Source organism: Chiloscyllium plagiosum, unplaced genomic scaffold, assembly GCF_037043375.1.
Source record: "Chiloscyllium plagiosum isolate Xiang-an unplaced genomic scaffold, Cpla_swu_hap1 HiC_scaffold_25, whole genome shotgun sequence".
Taxonomy (NCBI): domain Eukaryota; kingdom Metazoa; phylum Chordata; class Chondrichthyes; order Orectolobiformes; family Hemiscylliidae; genus Chiloscyllium; species Chiloscyllium plagiosum.
In genome coordinates this window covers 59,627,272-59,645,393 of record NW_028270163.1, presented here as the reverse complement: position 1 = coordinate 59,645,393, position 18,122 = coordinate 59,627,272, and the positions used below count along the sequence as shown (strand labels likewise).

The 18,122-nt window shown below is 41.4% G+C and overlaps 1 protein-coding gene across 3 annotated transcripts in view; it reads right to left on the bottom strand.

Annotated features, from left to right (window-relative positions):
- The window catches only part of LOC122562314 (C-Jun-amino-terminal kinase-interacting protein 4), a 294,916-nt gene that overhangs the window by 104,217 nt on the left and 172,577 nt on the right, over positions 1–18,122 (bottom strand). For all 3 annotated transcript variants that reach the window (XM_043715173.2, XM_043715179.2, XM_043715180.2), the window contains one exon: positions 1,185–1,338. In XM_043715173.2, coding sequence (XP_043571108.1) covers positions 1,185–1,338 — 154 coding nt within the window. The remainder of the gene's footprint in view (positions 1–1,184; positions 1,339–18,122) is intronic.

Here is an 18,122-nt window from a genome sequence, read left to right as displayed (position 1 = left end):
ACTTGGACTTCACCAGTTTCTTCATCCCCCCTCCCCCCACCTTGTCTCAGCCGGATCCCTCCAGCCCGGCACCGCCTTCCTGACCTGCAGTCTTCTTCTTGACCTCTCCGCCTCCATCCTACTCCGACCTATCACCCTCACCTTGACCTCTTTCCACCTATCAAATTTCCAACGCCCCTCCTCCAAGTCCCTCCTCCCTACCTTTTATCTTCTCCTGCTGAACACTCTCTGCTCATTCCTGAAGAAGGGCCTGTGCCCGAAACGTCGAATCTCCTGTTCCCTGGATGCTGCCTGACCTGCTGTGCTGTTCCAGCAATAAAGTTTCAACTTTGATCTCCAGCATCTGCAGACCTCACTTTCTCCCGGATAGAAAGGACTGCAAACTCAATTTTCTTGGGTTCAGGAGCTTTAGGCAGGACAGGAATGGTATAAAAGAGAAGGTAGCGTCACAATATTAATGAAGGAATCAATTAAGCAGAGTAAACGTTTCGGGTCCAGTGACCCTTCCTCAGAACGATTTTGAAGAAGGATCGCTGGATCCGAAATGTTAAGCCTGCCTTCTTTTCACAGGGACGGTCAGATCTGCTGAGTTTTTCCAGCATCTTAAGAAAGCAACTTGGATAGCAAAGATGGGTTATGAAGAAACACCGGCAAAAAAGATTAGTGAGAATCCCAACCAACTCTATAAGCATATCATGAGGAAAAGAATAACCAGGGAAAAAGTAGTGCCCATTACAGACCAAGGGGGAAATTGGAGGATAGTGGTATTGTGTTAAATAAGCATTTCACATCTGACTTCACTTGAGGTACAGAATCTGGGAATAATGGGAGTGGGGGAGCCAAGAGATATCACCCCCCCCCCCCAACATTCCTGATGAAGAGCTTTTGCCCAAAATGTCGACTCTCCTGCTCCTTGGATGCTGCCAGACCGGCTGTACTTTTCCAGCACCACACTATTTGACCTTGAAGGCCATATGGTCTACTCCTGCTCATATTTCTTGTGTCCTGCAGCAGTCAAACTGGTGAAGTTGGTTCATCTAAACAACAGTTCAAATCACCAACATTCTTGCTCACAGGCTTTTCATTTCTTTCTTGAAAATGGTAGAAGGCGGAAAAGAATAATAATTTTTGAAATGTAATTTGCACTATGAAAGCTAGATCACTTGTATAAGTTTACACCTTACTTTTAAGCTGGTGTTGGATCTTGGTTGGCTAAGGTCATTGAACCTCCAGGTTTCTGTACCAGGCGTTTCTGTTCCTTCCCTTGCTGCATCTGGTGTAAGAAGAACATCTCCTCCAGGCAACTGAAATAGACCCAAGGAACGAGGTGGTTCTCTCCTGTTCAGGAAGGAAGAAATATGGGTCAAGTTCAGCTATGTGTATTTGCTAAGCCAAGAAAAATAGTTAGGACATAGCTGAAGTTATTTTGAGATTAGCTAGAAGTTATTTTGGATCATGCACTAATCTTTACACCACACTTCAGCATTTGGAGGGCTTTCTTTTAAAGACATCAGTAAAAACAACAATGGCAAATTTTCTATTCTAATTCATCTGTGGTATTTTTGTTTTGCCATCTCATTGCATTCACTGGACAGTGGTATCTCATGAACTTGAACATATATATAAAAAATGAAGCTGCCCTGATAGTAAATGATGATATATGGACAGCAATGGGAAGGGATCTTATGTCAGATGATCACAAGTAGGATAATTTTATGAATGGAGATTATGATCATCAGAAAATGTTTTTGGGAGTAGTTTATAATTTTTCAACAGTAGTTAAACCATTGAACACAGCTAAAACAAGAAACTATCGGTGATTGTAACAAAAACAATGGAATTCAATCTTCATATCAACTGGACCAATTAAACTGCCAAAGGCAGTCCAGAAAATGAATGTGCTGAAATGTTTCATGGTTTACTGCAACAATATGTTGTGGAAGTAATTAGGGAATCGAGGTACTGTACAGTAAAAGATCCACTGGGGACAAAAGTCAGAATACATCAATTCTTCATTAAGTCTAAAAGTGATATACTCTAGTTTGAAAGAAGCATTTTAAAACTAACATAAATTACACTGAAACAAGGGTAGAGCTGGTCGAGGTTGACACAAAACAGACAAGTATGGCAAGACATGAAGCCAAAGGTGGGATTGTCAGTGGTGAAAATTGAACCCTCGAGGGAGGCAACCCATCCCCTAATAAGCTCTGAACAGGATAACCTGCCTAACTTCCCTCCATTCCTCAAACTTCTCTCGTTAGCCTCAGAATCTAAATTCTGGAAACTTACCTGCTCCATGTTAAACTACTGAATAGGGCAAGAGTGGATTGGAGGATGTGGAGTTTAACAGGCACCCTCATTCTGCGCACACACTTTTGGGACACTATAAAATTCTGCCTATAGACTTACAAGATGTATTTGATTTGATTTTAATAATAAAAAGTGAAGTTTATTACATGAAAGAAATAAGAATAAAATAAACCAAAGCAAGTGGTCTCAAAATAACAGCTGGAAAGATTCCAAAGCACATGGCAAAACAAAGTCCCATCTATTCCCCACCATTATCACTTTATACTTAACCAAAATCCAGAGAAATTTTCCATTCCTATCACATCTGTAGGTTTGACTTAATTCCCAGTTTCGGTTCTGTACAGTACCAACAATGTGGAAAATTACTCAAATATAGATGTACAAAAAGCAGCACAAATTCAACCCAGCTGATTTTTGATCTGTCAATCTATTCTCTATCGTCTCAAAGAGATGAAAAGGATTATCAAAAGTGCTAACAAGCAGCATTTGCGAAGACACAACTGCTCAGTGATATTCAGTTTGGGTTTTGTCAGGTCATTAGGCTCCTAACCGCATTAAGCCTTGACCCAAAAATGGACAAAAAGAGGTGAATTTCAAAGATACAGTGAGAGTGACTGCTTTTGACATTGTCAAAAATTTGAAGGAGCCCTAAGAGAACTTGAGTCAATGGGTATCAAGGGGAAAACTACAGGTTTGATCATATCTAACACAAAGCAAGGTGCTTATGGTTGTTAGACAACAATCACCTCAGTCCCAGAACATCAAAGCAAGAGTTCCTCAGGTCTGACAGAAAAACTGCATAGACTCATTGCCATGTCACTAAATAAATTTAAAGTTAATTTAGTTTCAATTTAATTTAATTCACTTATAGTATATATCTTGGTTTGTCATTTTGTTAAGTATGTGCCCGTCAGGCAGGGAGGAAATGGTCATGTGAGGGAGCCGTGGTTTAATAAGGAATTGGAATCCCTTGTTAAATGGAAGAGGGCGGCCTATGTAAAGATGAGGCGTGAAGGTTCAATTGGGGCGATTGAGAGTTATAAGGTAGCCAGGAAGGACCTGAAGAGAGAGCTAAGAGCAGCAAGGAGGGGACATGAAAGGTCCTTAGTTGGTAGGATTAGGGAAAATCCTAAGGCTTTCTATAGGTATGTCAGGAATAAAAGAATGACTAGGGTAGGAATAGGTCCAGTCAAGGATAGTAGTGGGAAGTTGCGTGTGGAGGCTGAAGAGATTGGGGAGACACTGAATGAATACTTTTCGTCAGTATTCAATCAGGAACAGGACATTGTTGTCAATGTGAGTACTGAGTCGCAATTAAGTAGAATGGATGGCTTTGAGGTATGTAGAGAAGAGGTGTTGGAAATTCTGGAAAGGGTGAAAATAGATAGGTCCCCTGGGCCTGATGGCATTTATCCTAGGATTCTCTGGGAAGCAAGGGAGGAGATTGCAGAGCCATTGGCCTTGATTTTTATGTCCTCGTTGTCTACAGGAGTAGTGCCAGAAGACTGGAGGATAGCAAATGTGGTTCCCTTGTTCAAGAAGGGGAGTAGGGATAACCCTAGTAACTATAGGCCGGTGAGTCTCACTTCTGTTGTGGGCAAAATCTTAGAGAGAATTGTAAGGGATAGGATTTATGAACATCTGGATAGGAATAATGTGATCAAGGATAGTCAGCATGGTTTTGTGAAGGGCAGGTCGTGCCTCACAAACCTTATTGAATTCTTTGAGAAGGGGACTAAGGAGGTGGACGAGGGGAAAGCAGTAGATGTGGTGTATATGGATTTTAGTAAGGCGTTTGATAAGGTTCCCCATGGTAGACTACTGCAAAAAATACGGAGGTATGGCATTGAGGGTGAGTTGGAGGTTTGGATTAGGAGTTGGCTGGCTGGAAGAAGACAGAGGGTAGTAGTTGATGGCAAAGGTTCATCTTGGAGTGCCGTCACTAGCGGTGTTCCGCAAGGATCTGTTTTGGGACCATTGCTGTTTGTCATTTTTATAAATGACCTGGAGGAGGGGTTAGAAAGTTGGGTGAGCAAGTTTGCGGATGATACGAAAGTCGGAGGAGTTGTAGACAGTGAGGAAGGATGTGGCAGGTTACAGCGGGATATAGATAAGCTGCAGAACTGGGCAGAAATGTGGCAAATGGAGTTCAATGTAGCTAAGTGTGAGGTGATTCACTTTGGTAAGAGTAATAAAAAGATGGGGTACTGGGCTAACGGTCGGATACTTGGTAGTGTGGATGAGCAGAGGGATCTTGGTGTCCATGTACACAAATCTTTGAAAGTTGCCACCCAGGTAAATAGTGCGGTGAAGAAGGCATATGGCGTACTGGCTTTTATTGGTAGAGGAATTGAGTTCCGGAGTACTGAGGTCATGTTGCAGTTGTATAAGACTCTGGTGCGGCCACATCTGGAGTATTGTGTGCAGTTTTGGTCGCCATACTATCGGAAGGATGTGGAGGCACTGGAACGGGTGCAGAGGAGGTTAACCAGGATGTTGCCTGGTATGGTAGAAAGATCGTATGAGGAAAGGCTGAGGCACTTGGGGTTGTTTTCATTGGAGAAAAGAAGGTTTAGGGGTGACTTGATAGAGGTGTATAAGATGATTAGGGGTTTAGATAGGGTCGACAGTGAGAATCTTTTTCCTCGTATGGAGTCAGCTATTACAAGGGGGCATAGCTTTAAATTAAGGGGGGGTAGGTATAGGACAGATGTTAGGGGTAGGTTCTTTACTCAGCGAGTCGTGAGTTCATGGAATGCCCTGCCAGTAGCAGTGGTGGACTCTCCCTCATTATGGGCATTTAAGCGGGCATTGGATAGGCATATGGAGGATAGTGGGCTAGTGTAGGTTAGGTGGGCTTGGATCGGCGCAACATCGGGGGCCGAAGGGCCTGTACTGCGTTGTATTCTTCTATGTTCTATGTTAACATGTAAACCCCTCTGCTAATTTAAACTAGTAACACAGAAAAGATTCACCCCATGCTGTGGACAGTTAAATTTTGTGAAGCAAGGAAGGGTTATTTTCCCTGGAGCATTGGAGGCTGAGAGGTGACCTTATAGAGGTTTATAAAATCATGACAGGCATGGATAGGATAAATAGATAGTCTTTTCCCTGGGGTGGGCAAGTCCGGAACTAGAAGGCATAGATTTGGAGTGAGAGGGGAAAGATTAAAAAAAAAGACCTAAGGGGCAACTTTTTCCACACAGAGGGTGGTAAGTGTATGGAATGAGCTGCCAGAGGAAGTGGAGGAGGCTAGTACTCATTGCAACATTTAAAAGGCATCTGGATGGATATATGAATAGGAAGGGTTTGGAAGGATATGGGCCGTGTGCTGGCAGGTGAGACTAGATTGGGTTGGGATATCTGGTCGGCATGGACAAATTGGACCAAAGGGTCTGTTTTCATGCTGTACATCTCTATGACTCTTTCCCAGAAGTCACTATTTAAAGTAAAAATTAACAACTTTACGTCTAACAGAGAATATTAACTAACAACTATTTACACCACCTTTCTCTTAAACCGATCTTTTACCTCTCCCTCTACAATACTGGTCCAATAAAAAAAAAATTCAATTAAGATTTACAAAAAAAAAAAATTGTTAGTTCAAAACTAGGCAGTTTTCTTCTCTGTATTCCTGTCTATTTTTCTTTTTAGGGATTCTGCTTCCCAGGTCTTTGATAGACAAAGGTACCTTTCAGATAGCAGATCTTTCTGCAAGCAGTCTTGTTGGTGCTGGCTGCTCTTTCCCGCTCTGGCTAACTATTCAAAATATCTGATATTTATACCCCAAAACATCAGATCATTTCATTTGTCAGATGTCATCCAAAATACTAAGATTCAAATTCGACTGGGACTTTTGTATCTGGGACATCATTTTAACGGATTGGCCGAATTTTGTATTTTGTCTTTGTATCTTGGCAATACAGCACTAGAGCTGAAAATGTGTTGCTGGAAAAGCGCAGCAGGTCAGGCAGCATCCAAGGAACAGGAGAATCGACATTTCAGGCATAAGCCCTTCTTCAGGATTCCTGAAGGGCTTATGCCCGAAACGTCGATTTTCCTGTTCCTTGGATACTGCCTGACCTGCTGCGCTTTTCCAGCAACACATTTTCAGCTTTGATCTCCAGCATCTGCAGTCCTCACTTTCTCAACACAGCACTAGATGTGTGTTTCAACCCAAATGTTACATTTTTAAATCTTCAGCACACTTTTAAGAAAGCTAACATTTCTGGCTTGCACAAAAGGTACAGTATACCCACAACTTCATAACAATTTGTACACAATATAAAGCATCAGTTGTATAGCAAATTGAACAAAACAGGGATTGGGTGGTTCCTGTAATGAAACTCATCCAATGGTCATCATGCTAAATTCAAGAAAAACAAAGGCCAAAACAATATTTTGTAACCATGTCAGAACACATTTCATATTTTGAGGCCCAAAGCAGAGTTTCACTAACAGTTGAGTATGGAGTTGTTTTTTTTTACATTTAGCATTAAAGAAAAGAGACACACTAAACAATGAATAATGGACTCAGCCCACTGCTGACAATTCCAAATGAATCCAGCTCTCAACATAAATTACTTCAGTAACTTAGTTCGAAGACTAGGCATACTGGACTCGAAATGATAACTTTGTTTCTCTCCCCACAGGTGCTGCCTGACTTCAGTTTGTCCAGCATTCTGTGTTTGTTATAAATTACTTCTCCTCATGAATGTGACCAAATCTGTTTACCATTCCACTTTGCTTCTAGATATTTTCTCTTAACCCATTTGGAGATGTTATTACAGCCCATTCGGAACAGGTGGGATCTGAACCCAGGCCCCTGGCTCAGAGGTATAGACACTATCACCACACTCCAGAGCTCTTCTCATCATATTGCTTCTACAATATTTACACAAATGAATTTGCCCTCAATGTGTACAGAATATCATTACCAGCCCTTCAAGTCACAGATGAGAGAGAAAGTAAGCCATTTCATCTGAGAACATGAGAAATCACAGCATTGTGGTATCATTCGTGAAAGAAAAACACACATTAGCTCCACTGGCAGGATACTTTTCATTATCTCCTTCCACATTCTGACCAGTAGTTTTTCTTCAAATATGAAAATGAGTGAACATTAACAAGTTCCAACAAGGCTAATTAAGTTAACAAGGAGTAAATATTTTTCTGTCCTATTGCTGTGATCTATAATATTTTAAAACACTGAGGAACATGCATGTGCAGCAAGACTAATTTCAATGTTGGTAACTTTCTCATTATTTCATAGTCACACATTTCATTGGTCAAGGACACAGCTTAGTGAGGAGAATGAATGATGACAATGAAACTAATAGCTGCCCCTTCAAAATTAATGTTTTGTTCCAAATATTTCAGAGTTACCTATCTAAGCATTCTAAACAACACCACTGATAAGTACTGGTTAGAAAAAAATGGAAGCAGATAGTTGAAACTTAACAGCATCAAATTAAGACAAATGATGGAATATTTCTGAACAAGACCTATACTGTTCTCAAAGTGTTATCACAGTTTCTCTCTCCACAGGTATTTCCAGACCTGCTGAGGTTCTTCAGCATTTTCTGGGTTTGTTTTGAAATATTTTCTGCAGGATTTTCATTTAATAACAGTATAGCTCTTCAATAATTCACTTTCCATTTTCAATTCCCAAGCCTATGTCCTGCTCTTGCTGCCACTGTGTTTATGTGGTGGGTCCAGTTGAGTTTCTGGTAAATGGTAAACCCCAGGATGATGATAATGGATAATTAGTAATGGTAACACCATTGAATGTTCATGGGCGGTGATTAGATTGTCTGTTATTGGTGATGGTCATAGCCTGGCATTTAGGGGCATGAATGTTACTTGCCACTTATCAGTCCAAGCCTGGATATTGTTCAGATCTTGTTGCATTTCAACAGTAACTGCTTCAGTATTTGAGGAGCCATGAATGGTGCTGGAGATTTCACAATCATTGGCGAACATTCCCACTACTGACTTTATGATGGAGGGAAAGTCACCAATGAAGCAGCTGAAGATGGTTGAGGCTAGGACACTACCCTGAGGAACTCCTGCAGAGATTTCCTGAGATGACTGATCTCTGGCAACCACGACCATCTTCCTATGTGCCAGGTATGACTCCAATCAGTGGAGAGATTCCAGTTTTGCTGGGGCTCCTTGATCCACCCTCCGTCAGATGCAGCCTTGATGTCAAGATCTGTCACTCTTACCTGACCTCTGGAATTCAGCTCTTTTGTCCACATTTGAAACAAAGCTGTAATGTAGTCAGAAGCAGAGTGGCCCTGAAGGAACACAAACTGGGCATCACTAAGCAGGTTATTTTTGAGCAGGAGCTGCTTGATAGTATTGTTGATGATACCTTACATCACTTTACTGATGATCAAGAATAGACTAATCGGGTGGCAATTGGCTGGTTGGATTTGTCCTGCTTTTTATGTACAGCACATAACCTGGGTAATTTTCAACAATGTCAGGTGGAAGCCAGTGTTGTAACTGGACTGCAAGAGCTTGGCCAGGGAAACTGCAAATTCTGGAGTACAAACTTTCATTACTATTGCCAGAATGTGGTCACGGACCATAGTCTTTGTAGTATCCAGTGCCTCCAACCACTTCTTGATATCATGTGGAGTGAATTGAATTGGTTGAAGACTGGTATCTGTAATGCAAGGCTCTATTATCATAGATGTTTTCTATCACAGAATTCCTACAATTCGGGAACAGGCCATTCAGCCGAACAAGTGCACACTGACTCTCTGAAGAGTAACCCACTCAGAACAATTCTCCTACTACTCTACATTTCCCCTGACTAATGCACCTAACCTACACATTCCTGGACATGATGAGCAACTTCACATGGCCAATCCACCAAACCTGCACATCTTTGGGCTGTGAGAGGAAACCTGAGAACCAGGAGGAAACCCACAGACACGGGGAGAACATGCAAACTCCACACATACAGTTGCCCAAGGGTAGAATTGAACCCAGGTCTTCGGTACTGTGAGGCAGCAGTGCTAACCGCCAAGTGACCATGCCATCCTGTTGTGTTGGCTCTTCCATCATTGAGGATTGGGATACTTGTGGAGCTGCCTCCTCCAGTACATCGTTTAATTGACCACCACCATTCATGACCTGATGTGCAGGACTCAAACTCAGATCTGATCCGTTGGTTGTCTGATCACTTACTGCTTATGCTGGTTGGCATGCAAGTAGTCCTGTTTGGTAGCTTCTCTGGGTTGACAAATCATTTTTAGAACTGTCTGGTACTGCTCATAGCATTTCTTCCTGCACCCTCCATTGAATCAGGGTTAATGACTTGCCTTGATGTTAACGGTTGAGTGGGGGGATATGCTGAGCCATGAAATTACAGATTGTGCTGGAGTACAATTCTGCTGGTGCTGATGGTTCACAGTGCCTCATGGATGCCCAGCCTTGAGTTTCTAGATCTGTCTTAAGTCTGTCCCATTTAGCATAGTGATTCTGCCACACAACACAATGGAGGGTGTTCTCAATGTGAAGGCAGGACTTCATCTCCTCAAGGACAGTGCAGTGGTCACTCTTACAGATAGTGTCATGGACACATGCATCTGCAGCTGGCAGACTGGTAAGGATGAGTTCAAGTATGTTTATCCCTCTTGTCAGTTCTCTCACCACCTGCTGCAGACAAGAGTTTCGCAGCAATATCCTTTAGGACCTGACCAGCTTGATCAGCAGTACTGCGGCAGAGTCACTCTTGATAGCTGACATTGAAACCCCCTATATTTTGTGCCCTTGCCACCCTCAGTGCTTCCTCCAAATTCAACACGGAGGAGTACCAATTCATCAGCAGAGGGGAGACACTATGTGGTAATCAGCAGGTGGTGTCATTGTACATGTTTAACGTAAAACCATGAGATTTCATGAGGTTCGGAGCCAATGTTGAGGACTCCCAAGGCAACTTTCTCTTACCTGTCTACCAATATATCCAGGGATGGTAATGGTGGTGTCTGGGAGATTGTCATACTCATGGAATCATACCTTACAGACAACGTCAGGCTGTTGCTTGACTGGTGCATGAACCAGATCTCCCAAGTTGAGCACTGTTCGTAAGGAGGACTTTGTAGGGTTCACAGGGCTGTTTCTGCTGTTGTCTTTTTCAGTGCCTAGATCAATGCCAGGTGGTCCATCCAGTTTTGTTTCTTTGAGATTTTGTAGCAAATGATACAACCGAATGACTTGTTAGGCCCTTATTGATTTGAATACAGGACCCCAGAACATTAGCCAAATTTCTGGATTAATAGTATAATAATAATATCACTCGGTCATCATTTTAGAATTAGAGCTAGAATCCCTACAGTGTGGAAACATACCCTTCGGCCCAACAAGTCCACACCGACCATCCAAAGAATAACCCACTCAGACCCATTTCCCTATCCTGTAACTACTCCTGACTAATGCACCTAACCTATACATCCCTATGGGCAATTTAGCATGGCCAATTAACCTAACCTGCACATCTTTGGACCACGGGAGGAAACCAGAGCACCTGGAGGAAACCCATGCAGACATGGGGAGAATGTGCAAACTCCACAATGACAGTCACCCGAGGCTGGAATTGAAGCTGGGTCTCTGGCGCTGAGAGGCAGCAGTGCTAACCACTGAGCCACCTTGCCGCCCCTCCCACTACCTGCTATCATCGCCCCATAAATAAATGAGACACAATACATTGTGTGTTCCATCACAGTTTTCCAAAACAAATCCTCAGTCTCAAAGCAACACCACAGATAGCTATCTATTTATACCTTCAGATTTTTTCAAAGCCCTGGCCACTGGCATCATACACGAATATGCAGTAGGCACAACTTAATCCACAGAACCTCGTCACCAGGCAACAATTTCTCAGGAGGTCATGTGCATTGCAGTCCGAGCATTTTCTTTAAAAAAAAACCATGTCATTCGACCAATGCCACAGGAGATATTCTAGCTTCATGAAAAATTTAAAATTCTGGCAATTTAATCATAGATAGAAGATACTGTTACTCATTGCAGTAATTTATTCAGGTCATCTCTTAGATTTTGATCCGGAAGTTTAAAATTTTACTTCATTCCTGGTTGACCCAGAGAAAATCAACTAGGAGAAAGTGAGGACTGCAGATGCTGGAGATCAGAGTCAAGAGTGTGGTGCTGGAAAGGAGGCATTCGAGGAGCAGAAGAATCGACATTTCAGGCATAAGCCCTTCATCAGGACCCAAAGAAAAGTCTAGTTCAAAGTAATCATATCACAGATGTCTGATGTTAATCAAGTTAAATGTATAATCATACTAGTTTCCAGAATAAAAGATTGGAAGCTAGTTAAACTAATACTCCAGTCTCTCATTCCAACTATCTTGTATTCAAAATACCAGACAACTTTGCGTGACCTTATAATGTCTTTGCTGTTCCTCAAGTAAAGCACATACAGGCCTGATAATGAGAGACATACAAGCATCTCCTGGACATTTATGCAAAGCCACCAGCACCCTAGAAACATCATATATGAATAATCTACACAGCATCTTTGAGCTACAAATATTGAAATTTTGCTGATTATGGGCCAATGTAATGCAAATCTTTAAAATTATTAAAGGATGGGATCAAGTCGATAGGAAAGGCAGTTTTGTACAGTTGAGCAGTATGGAAGAAGAGGCCATAAATACAAACTTGCATGCGTGGAGGATAAATGCGAACATGAGTTAGTTAGGATAAGTGGCCTGTTTTGATATCATAACCTCAATGTTTGAAATAAACATCAAATATTAGAAATAGGAAGCAGACCAAACAGTATCTGCAAATGGCAAACATTTTGGTGGTATACCCTTTTAACACCTCTGATAAAAGGTCCACACCGGATGCTATCTTTATTCTTCACATGTTGACTGACTGACTGTGTATTTCCACTACTTTGATATTTCTAAGTGAATATAACAGTAAAACAGTATAATCATATTGTTGCACTATACAGAAATAAAAGGAATAAAAAATCTACATGAAATGAGCATTGCCGAACAACGAAGAGCTGGAACAAGTGGAATGTACATTGCAATAAAATTGTGGAAGTACACTAATGTATGAAAAACAACATTCTTTTTCAGGTCCAATTGCTATCCCAGTCTTTCTCTACGTGATAAAGCACATCTCTTTTCCACCTCCATTCTTCAGTTCTGAATAAGTCATCTAAATATGAAAATGGTAACTGCTTCTATCTCCAGATGCTGCCAGATTTGCAGTGTTTCTCTAGCACTTTCTGCTTTTATTTCAGATTTCTAGCATCACAGCACTTTGTTTGTGTTTTAGGCTTTCATTTTGCTTATTTCAAAAGCTGTTCCATGAACTCCTGTGTTATTATTACAAGGGTCATTAAATTTCTATTGCTGTGAACAGCAAGTTTTAGGAAAAAGCTTTTTTTGGATTAGCAAGTGCATCTCTCTTGCATCTGATGGATGTTGTTTACCCTGCAGCATTGTTGAATCTTTTGTTTAATTACTGGCTTATCTCACTCACACAATAAATCTGGTCATGCCACTGTCTTTTTTGTGAACCAATTGTTTCCATGCTGTATGACTCTATGACATACTGTATACATTTTACGTGAAGAAATCACAGAATGGCTCTCACAGCGCAAAGCAGAAATGTATTCAAGATTTGTACATATATCTAAAGCAGCTGTTATGCTAGCACCATTTCAGCTTGGACTATAGGACTGTGAGCCAGCTCCTACTGTTCACGACATTAAATCTGATTGTTTTACTCCAGTAGTAGTCTCAGATGCACAAAAACTTCATTGCTTTCAAGTTAGGGGATCTCAATAATGTTATCAGAAAGTGCTAGGAACATTTGGATCAAGCAGCATTGGCCAAGAAGGTGTAGCTTGATGTTTCTCTGCACTGAGAATTGGAATCAGACAGTTATTACCTGGAGTTCATAATGACTTGTGATTAAAGAACTTAAAGGGGGCTTAACTGCTGAATAATTCAAAATTACACTTGATGTCCTTATTATAGTCTACATGGAACATGACAGCATAGTACAGCCCCTTCAGCCCTTGATATTGCAGTGTTCTACACTATTCCATTATTATCCATATGTTTAACCATTGACCATTTAAATGCCCTTAAAGTTGGCGAGTTTACTACTGGGAGAAAGTGAGGGCTGCAGGTGCTGCAGATCAGAGTCGACAGTGTAGTGCTGGAAAAGCACAGTGGTCAGGCAGCATCCGAGAAGCAGGAGAATCAATGTTTCGGTCATAAGCCCTTCATTAGGAAATCATCTGCCTGACCTGCTGTGCTTTTCCAGCACTACACACTCAAGTCTACTACTGTTGCAGGCAGGGTGTTCCACGGTCCTACTACTCTGTGTAAAGAAACTACCTCTGACATCTGTACTATATCACCCCTCAATTTGAAACTATGTCCTCTTATGCTAGTCATGACCTTCTGAGGAAAAAGACTCTCAATGTCCACCCTATCTAATCCTCTGATCATGTCTCGATTAAGTCACCACTCAACCGTCTGCTCACTAACGAAAATAACCTCAAGTTTCTCAGCCTTTCCTCATAAGACCGTCCCTCCATACCAGGCAACATCCTACTAAATCTCCTCTGCACCTTTTCCAATGCTTCCACAACCTTCCTATAATGCAGTGACCAGAACTATATGCAATATTCCAAGTGCTGCCGCATCAAAGTTTTGTACAGCTGCAGCATGACCTCACAGTTCTGAAACGCTATCCCTCTACCAATAAAAGCTAACACGCCATACACCTTAACAACCCCATCAACCTGGGTAGCAACTTTCAGGGATGTGCATGGACACTGATCTCTCTGCTTATCTACATGACCAAGAATCTTACCATTAGCCCAGTACTCTGTATTCCTGTTACTCCTTCCAAAGTGAATCACCTCATACTTTTCCATGTTAAACTCCATTTGCCACCTCTCAGCCCAGTTCTGCAGCTTATCTATGTCCCTTTGAAAGCTGCAACATCCTCTGGCACTATCCACAACTCCACTGACCTTAGTCTGGCACATTAAAAGGCTTTTGAAAGCTAATAAAATCATGCTTCATGATGTAGTTTCCAATAAAAACTGGAAGGGCATCAGACGTTGGAGAGCATTGGAAATTTTGGACAAATTCCAGCTACTTCTCTCCACCCTACTGTAATTGACTCCTTTCCTTAGGCCTCCGTTTCCCAAAGTAACTCAATGATGACACAAACAGAACCATAGGAAATATCTGACATTACCCAAAATACAGTCAACTTAAACAATTTCCCTTCCATGGCAGTAAAACTTTCACTTGGGAAGTCATGGAGAGAGAAGTCTCAACAGAGCCAGCTGTGGTCAGGCACAGTTACACATTAATGTTCTTCATCATAAAACTATGCTCTAAATTGTAATCTTTTCAAAAAAAATTTGTTTTGGTGACAAGTAAAATTTAATAATCGTACGTATAATTATTTTCACTGTAACATGAGTGCAACATGTAAACTGGTAACAATGTTCCTCTGTAATCTCAGCTCACAACAGATACACAAGGTTACTCAGTATTTCTAATATAAATCCAAAACAAGCAGCAATTTTCATAGCTGCAGTCAAGTCTTTCTTGTAATATTAGGAGGATTTGTTCACTCAAGCAATTGGTTAACAAACAACATATTACATGTCAGACATCTTGAGTGTTGTGACAGTTGCACTAATCCAGACTAACAGGGAGTATTTCATCAAACTACAGACCTTTGTCTTGTAGATGGTAGACTGGCAACAAGGAGCTAGGAGGTTACTCACTGCAAGAGCCCTCGACTCTGACTTGCTCTTGTAGCCACAGTACTTATATGACTCTCCTAGATGCTGCCTGACCTGCTGCGCTTTTCCAGCAACACATTTCCATCTCTGATCTCCAGCATCTGCAGACCTCACTTTCTACTTATATGACTAGTCCAGTTTAGTTTCTGGTCAATGAATAACCCTCCAAATGTAAGTAGTGGTGGATTCAGTGATAGTTAAGCCATTAAATGTCAAGGGTGATTTAGAATCTCTCTTGTTGGAGAGGGTTGTTGCCTGACAGTTGTGTGGCACAAATATCATTGTCATAGATTCATACAGCACAGAAACAGACCCTTTGGTCCAACTCATCCATGCCGACAAGATTCCCAAACTGAACTAGTCCCACACTCCTGCAGTTGGCCCATATCTTCTAAAAATTTCCTATTCATGTACTTATCCAAATGTCTTTTACATGTTGTAACTACCATTTTCGTTTCTTGCCGCTTGTCAGTCTAAACCTGACTAGTGTCCAGGTCTTGCTGTATTCAGGCACTGACTGATTGTTCTATATAAGAGGAATCTTGAATGGTGCTGAACATCCTGCAATCACTGAACATCCCCGCTTCTGACCTTAAAATGGAGGAAAGGTAATTGATTAAACAGCTGAAAGTGGGCCAATGACGCTGCTTTGAGGCACTCCTGGAGTGGTGTCCAGCAGCAGAGATGACTGATGTTCAACAACCAAAACCACCCCTTCCTTTGTGCTAAAGGAGACCCCCCCCCCCCACCCCTCATACCTACTGACTCCAGTTTTCCGAAAGCTCCTTGACGCGATGTACAGTCAAAAGAAACCTTGATGTCAAGTGCAGTCACTCTTATCTCACCTCGAGTATTTACCTCTTCTGTCCATGCTTGAATCAAACTGTAATGATTTCAGGAGTTGAATGGCCTTGTGGAACCCAAACCAAGTATTAGTGAGTAGGTCATTGCTAAGCAAGGGCTGCTATTGCTGATGACACCTTCCATCACTTTACTGATGATCAAGTGTAGATTAACGGGATGGTAAATGGCTAGATTTAATTTGTCCTTCTCTGTTCAGGACATACTTGGGCAATCTTCCATATTGTTGTGTAGTTGCTCACTTTGCAACCATACTAGAACAGCTTGGCTAAGGGTTTGGCAAGTTCTGGAGCATATCATTTTGTATACCTTTGGCGCATCCAGAGCCTCCAGCCATTTTTTTGTTGTTTTATGGCCCAACACAATGCGTTTTTATTTATTCTTGGGGTGTCAGACCAACTGGGAAGGCCAGTATTTGCTGCTCCTCCAAAACTGCCCTGGAACCAGTACATTTCCTCCATGTACCATGTTTAAATAACCCTGAACACATTCGTGCTACGAGTACAATTGGAAGTTGTGTCAGAGGTAGACAGTGTGGTGAAGAAGACATTTAGCATGCTTGCCTTCGTTGCTCAGGCCACTGAGTACTGAATTTGGGATGTTATGTTACGGTTGTACAGGACGTTGGTGAGGCCACTTTTGGATACTCTGTACAGTTCTGGTCACCCTGCTACAGGGAGGATATCATAAATTTAGAATAGGTGCGGAAAAGGTTGACAAGATTTTACTGAGACTGGAGGGTTTAAGGAGAGGCTAGGACTCTTTTCACTGGAGTGTAGGAGGTTGAGGGGTAACCTTTTAGAGGTTTATAAGGTTATGAGGGGCATAGATCAGGTGACTATCAAAAGTTCTTTCCCCTAAGTTAGGGGAGTTAAAAAACTGGAGGGCATAATTTTAAGGTGAAAGGAGAAAGATTTAAATGGGACCTGTTAGGGATGCTCATGACTGAGTCGCACAAAATGGCAGACGGCTGCCCATGGTTAATGCAGCAGAACATGGCTGACAGTAGTTTGAGCACTTGGGAAAATATTTGCTTAATGTAGTCTTCATGAGTAGAATGTAGACCCAAGCTTCCGGAGATAGAAAGTGCAGCTGCAGTTGCTTACACATAGAACATAAATAAAAACATTTTGCACTAATTAGTTCTTTCTCTTGAATTATTTAATCAATCTGTTACAATATTAAGAGTAGGTTTTAGTTAGGATTCCATAGTAGTTATGGATCCACATATATACAAATAAAATCACTAAAAGCCTTAATGGAAAATATTCAAACCAGTCTCAGACAGGAAAAGCAGTCCCTATATCATTACAGGGAGAAAAGAATCATACTTACAGGAATTAGCAGACAGTGGAATGTGAACTGAATGAACACATTAAGACACAACCTGTTTAGCTAAAGAATTCTAACATTAGATGCACCACATAAAACTTTGGTGGAACTGATCAAAAAACAATATTCTGTTGTATTTGCTGTAATGAGGAATTTAAAAGGTCCTGAAGTGACAGGCAAGTATCCAATTAATTGGCAGTTAACACGATGCAGCTGGCAAGTGTTACTTGAACATAAGATACTGTACCAGAGAGCCAATTACAAAGGGATAAGTCGGAGGCACTGATCAATAGTAATCGAGATGTGGAGATGCTGGAATTGGGCTGGGGTGGACAAGGCCAAATGTCAAACAACACCAGGTTATAGTCCAACAGGTTTATTTGAAATTGCAAGCTTTCAGAGCTCAGCTCCTTCCTCAGGTGCAGTATTATAGAGAGATATAAGACACAGTATTTATAAAAAAAGTTATCAACTTTAAAACTAGTTACCCTTGTTGAATCCTTTAATCCGTTAGGAGGTAGGCTGCTGATTAAAATGTAAAATCCAGATTCCTTTCAAGTCATTAATTATCGAGGGACAAAGGTCATATCAATTTACAAGAGGTGACATCACAGGTTAGATAATGCACTTTAACTGTGAGGTCCTGCTTTGAATGTGTTTGAAGCCAAGGTCAGGTTTTTAAGTTCTTTTGACAGAAAGGAAGCTTGAATGAAATAATTTCCCTCAGTGAGAGAGCGAGCAATTTGCGAGTTTATGTGTCTGTGTGTGTGTGTGTCGCGCACACATT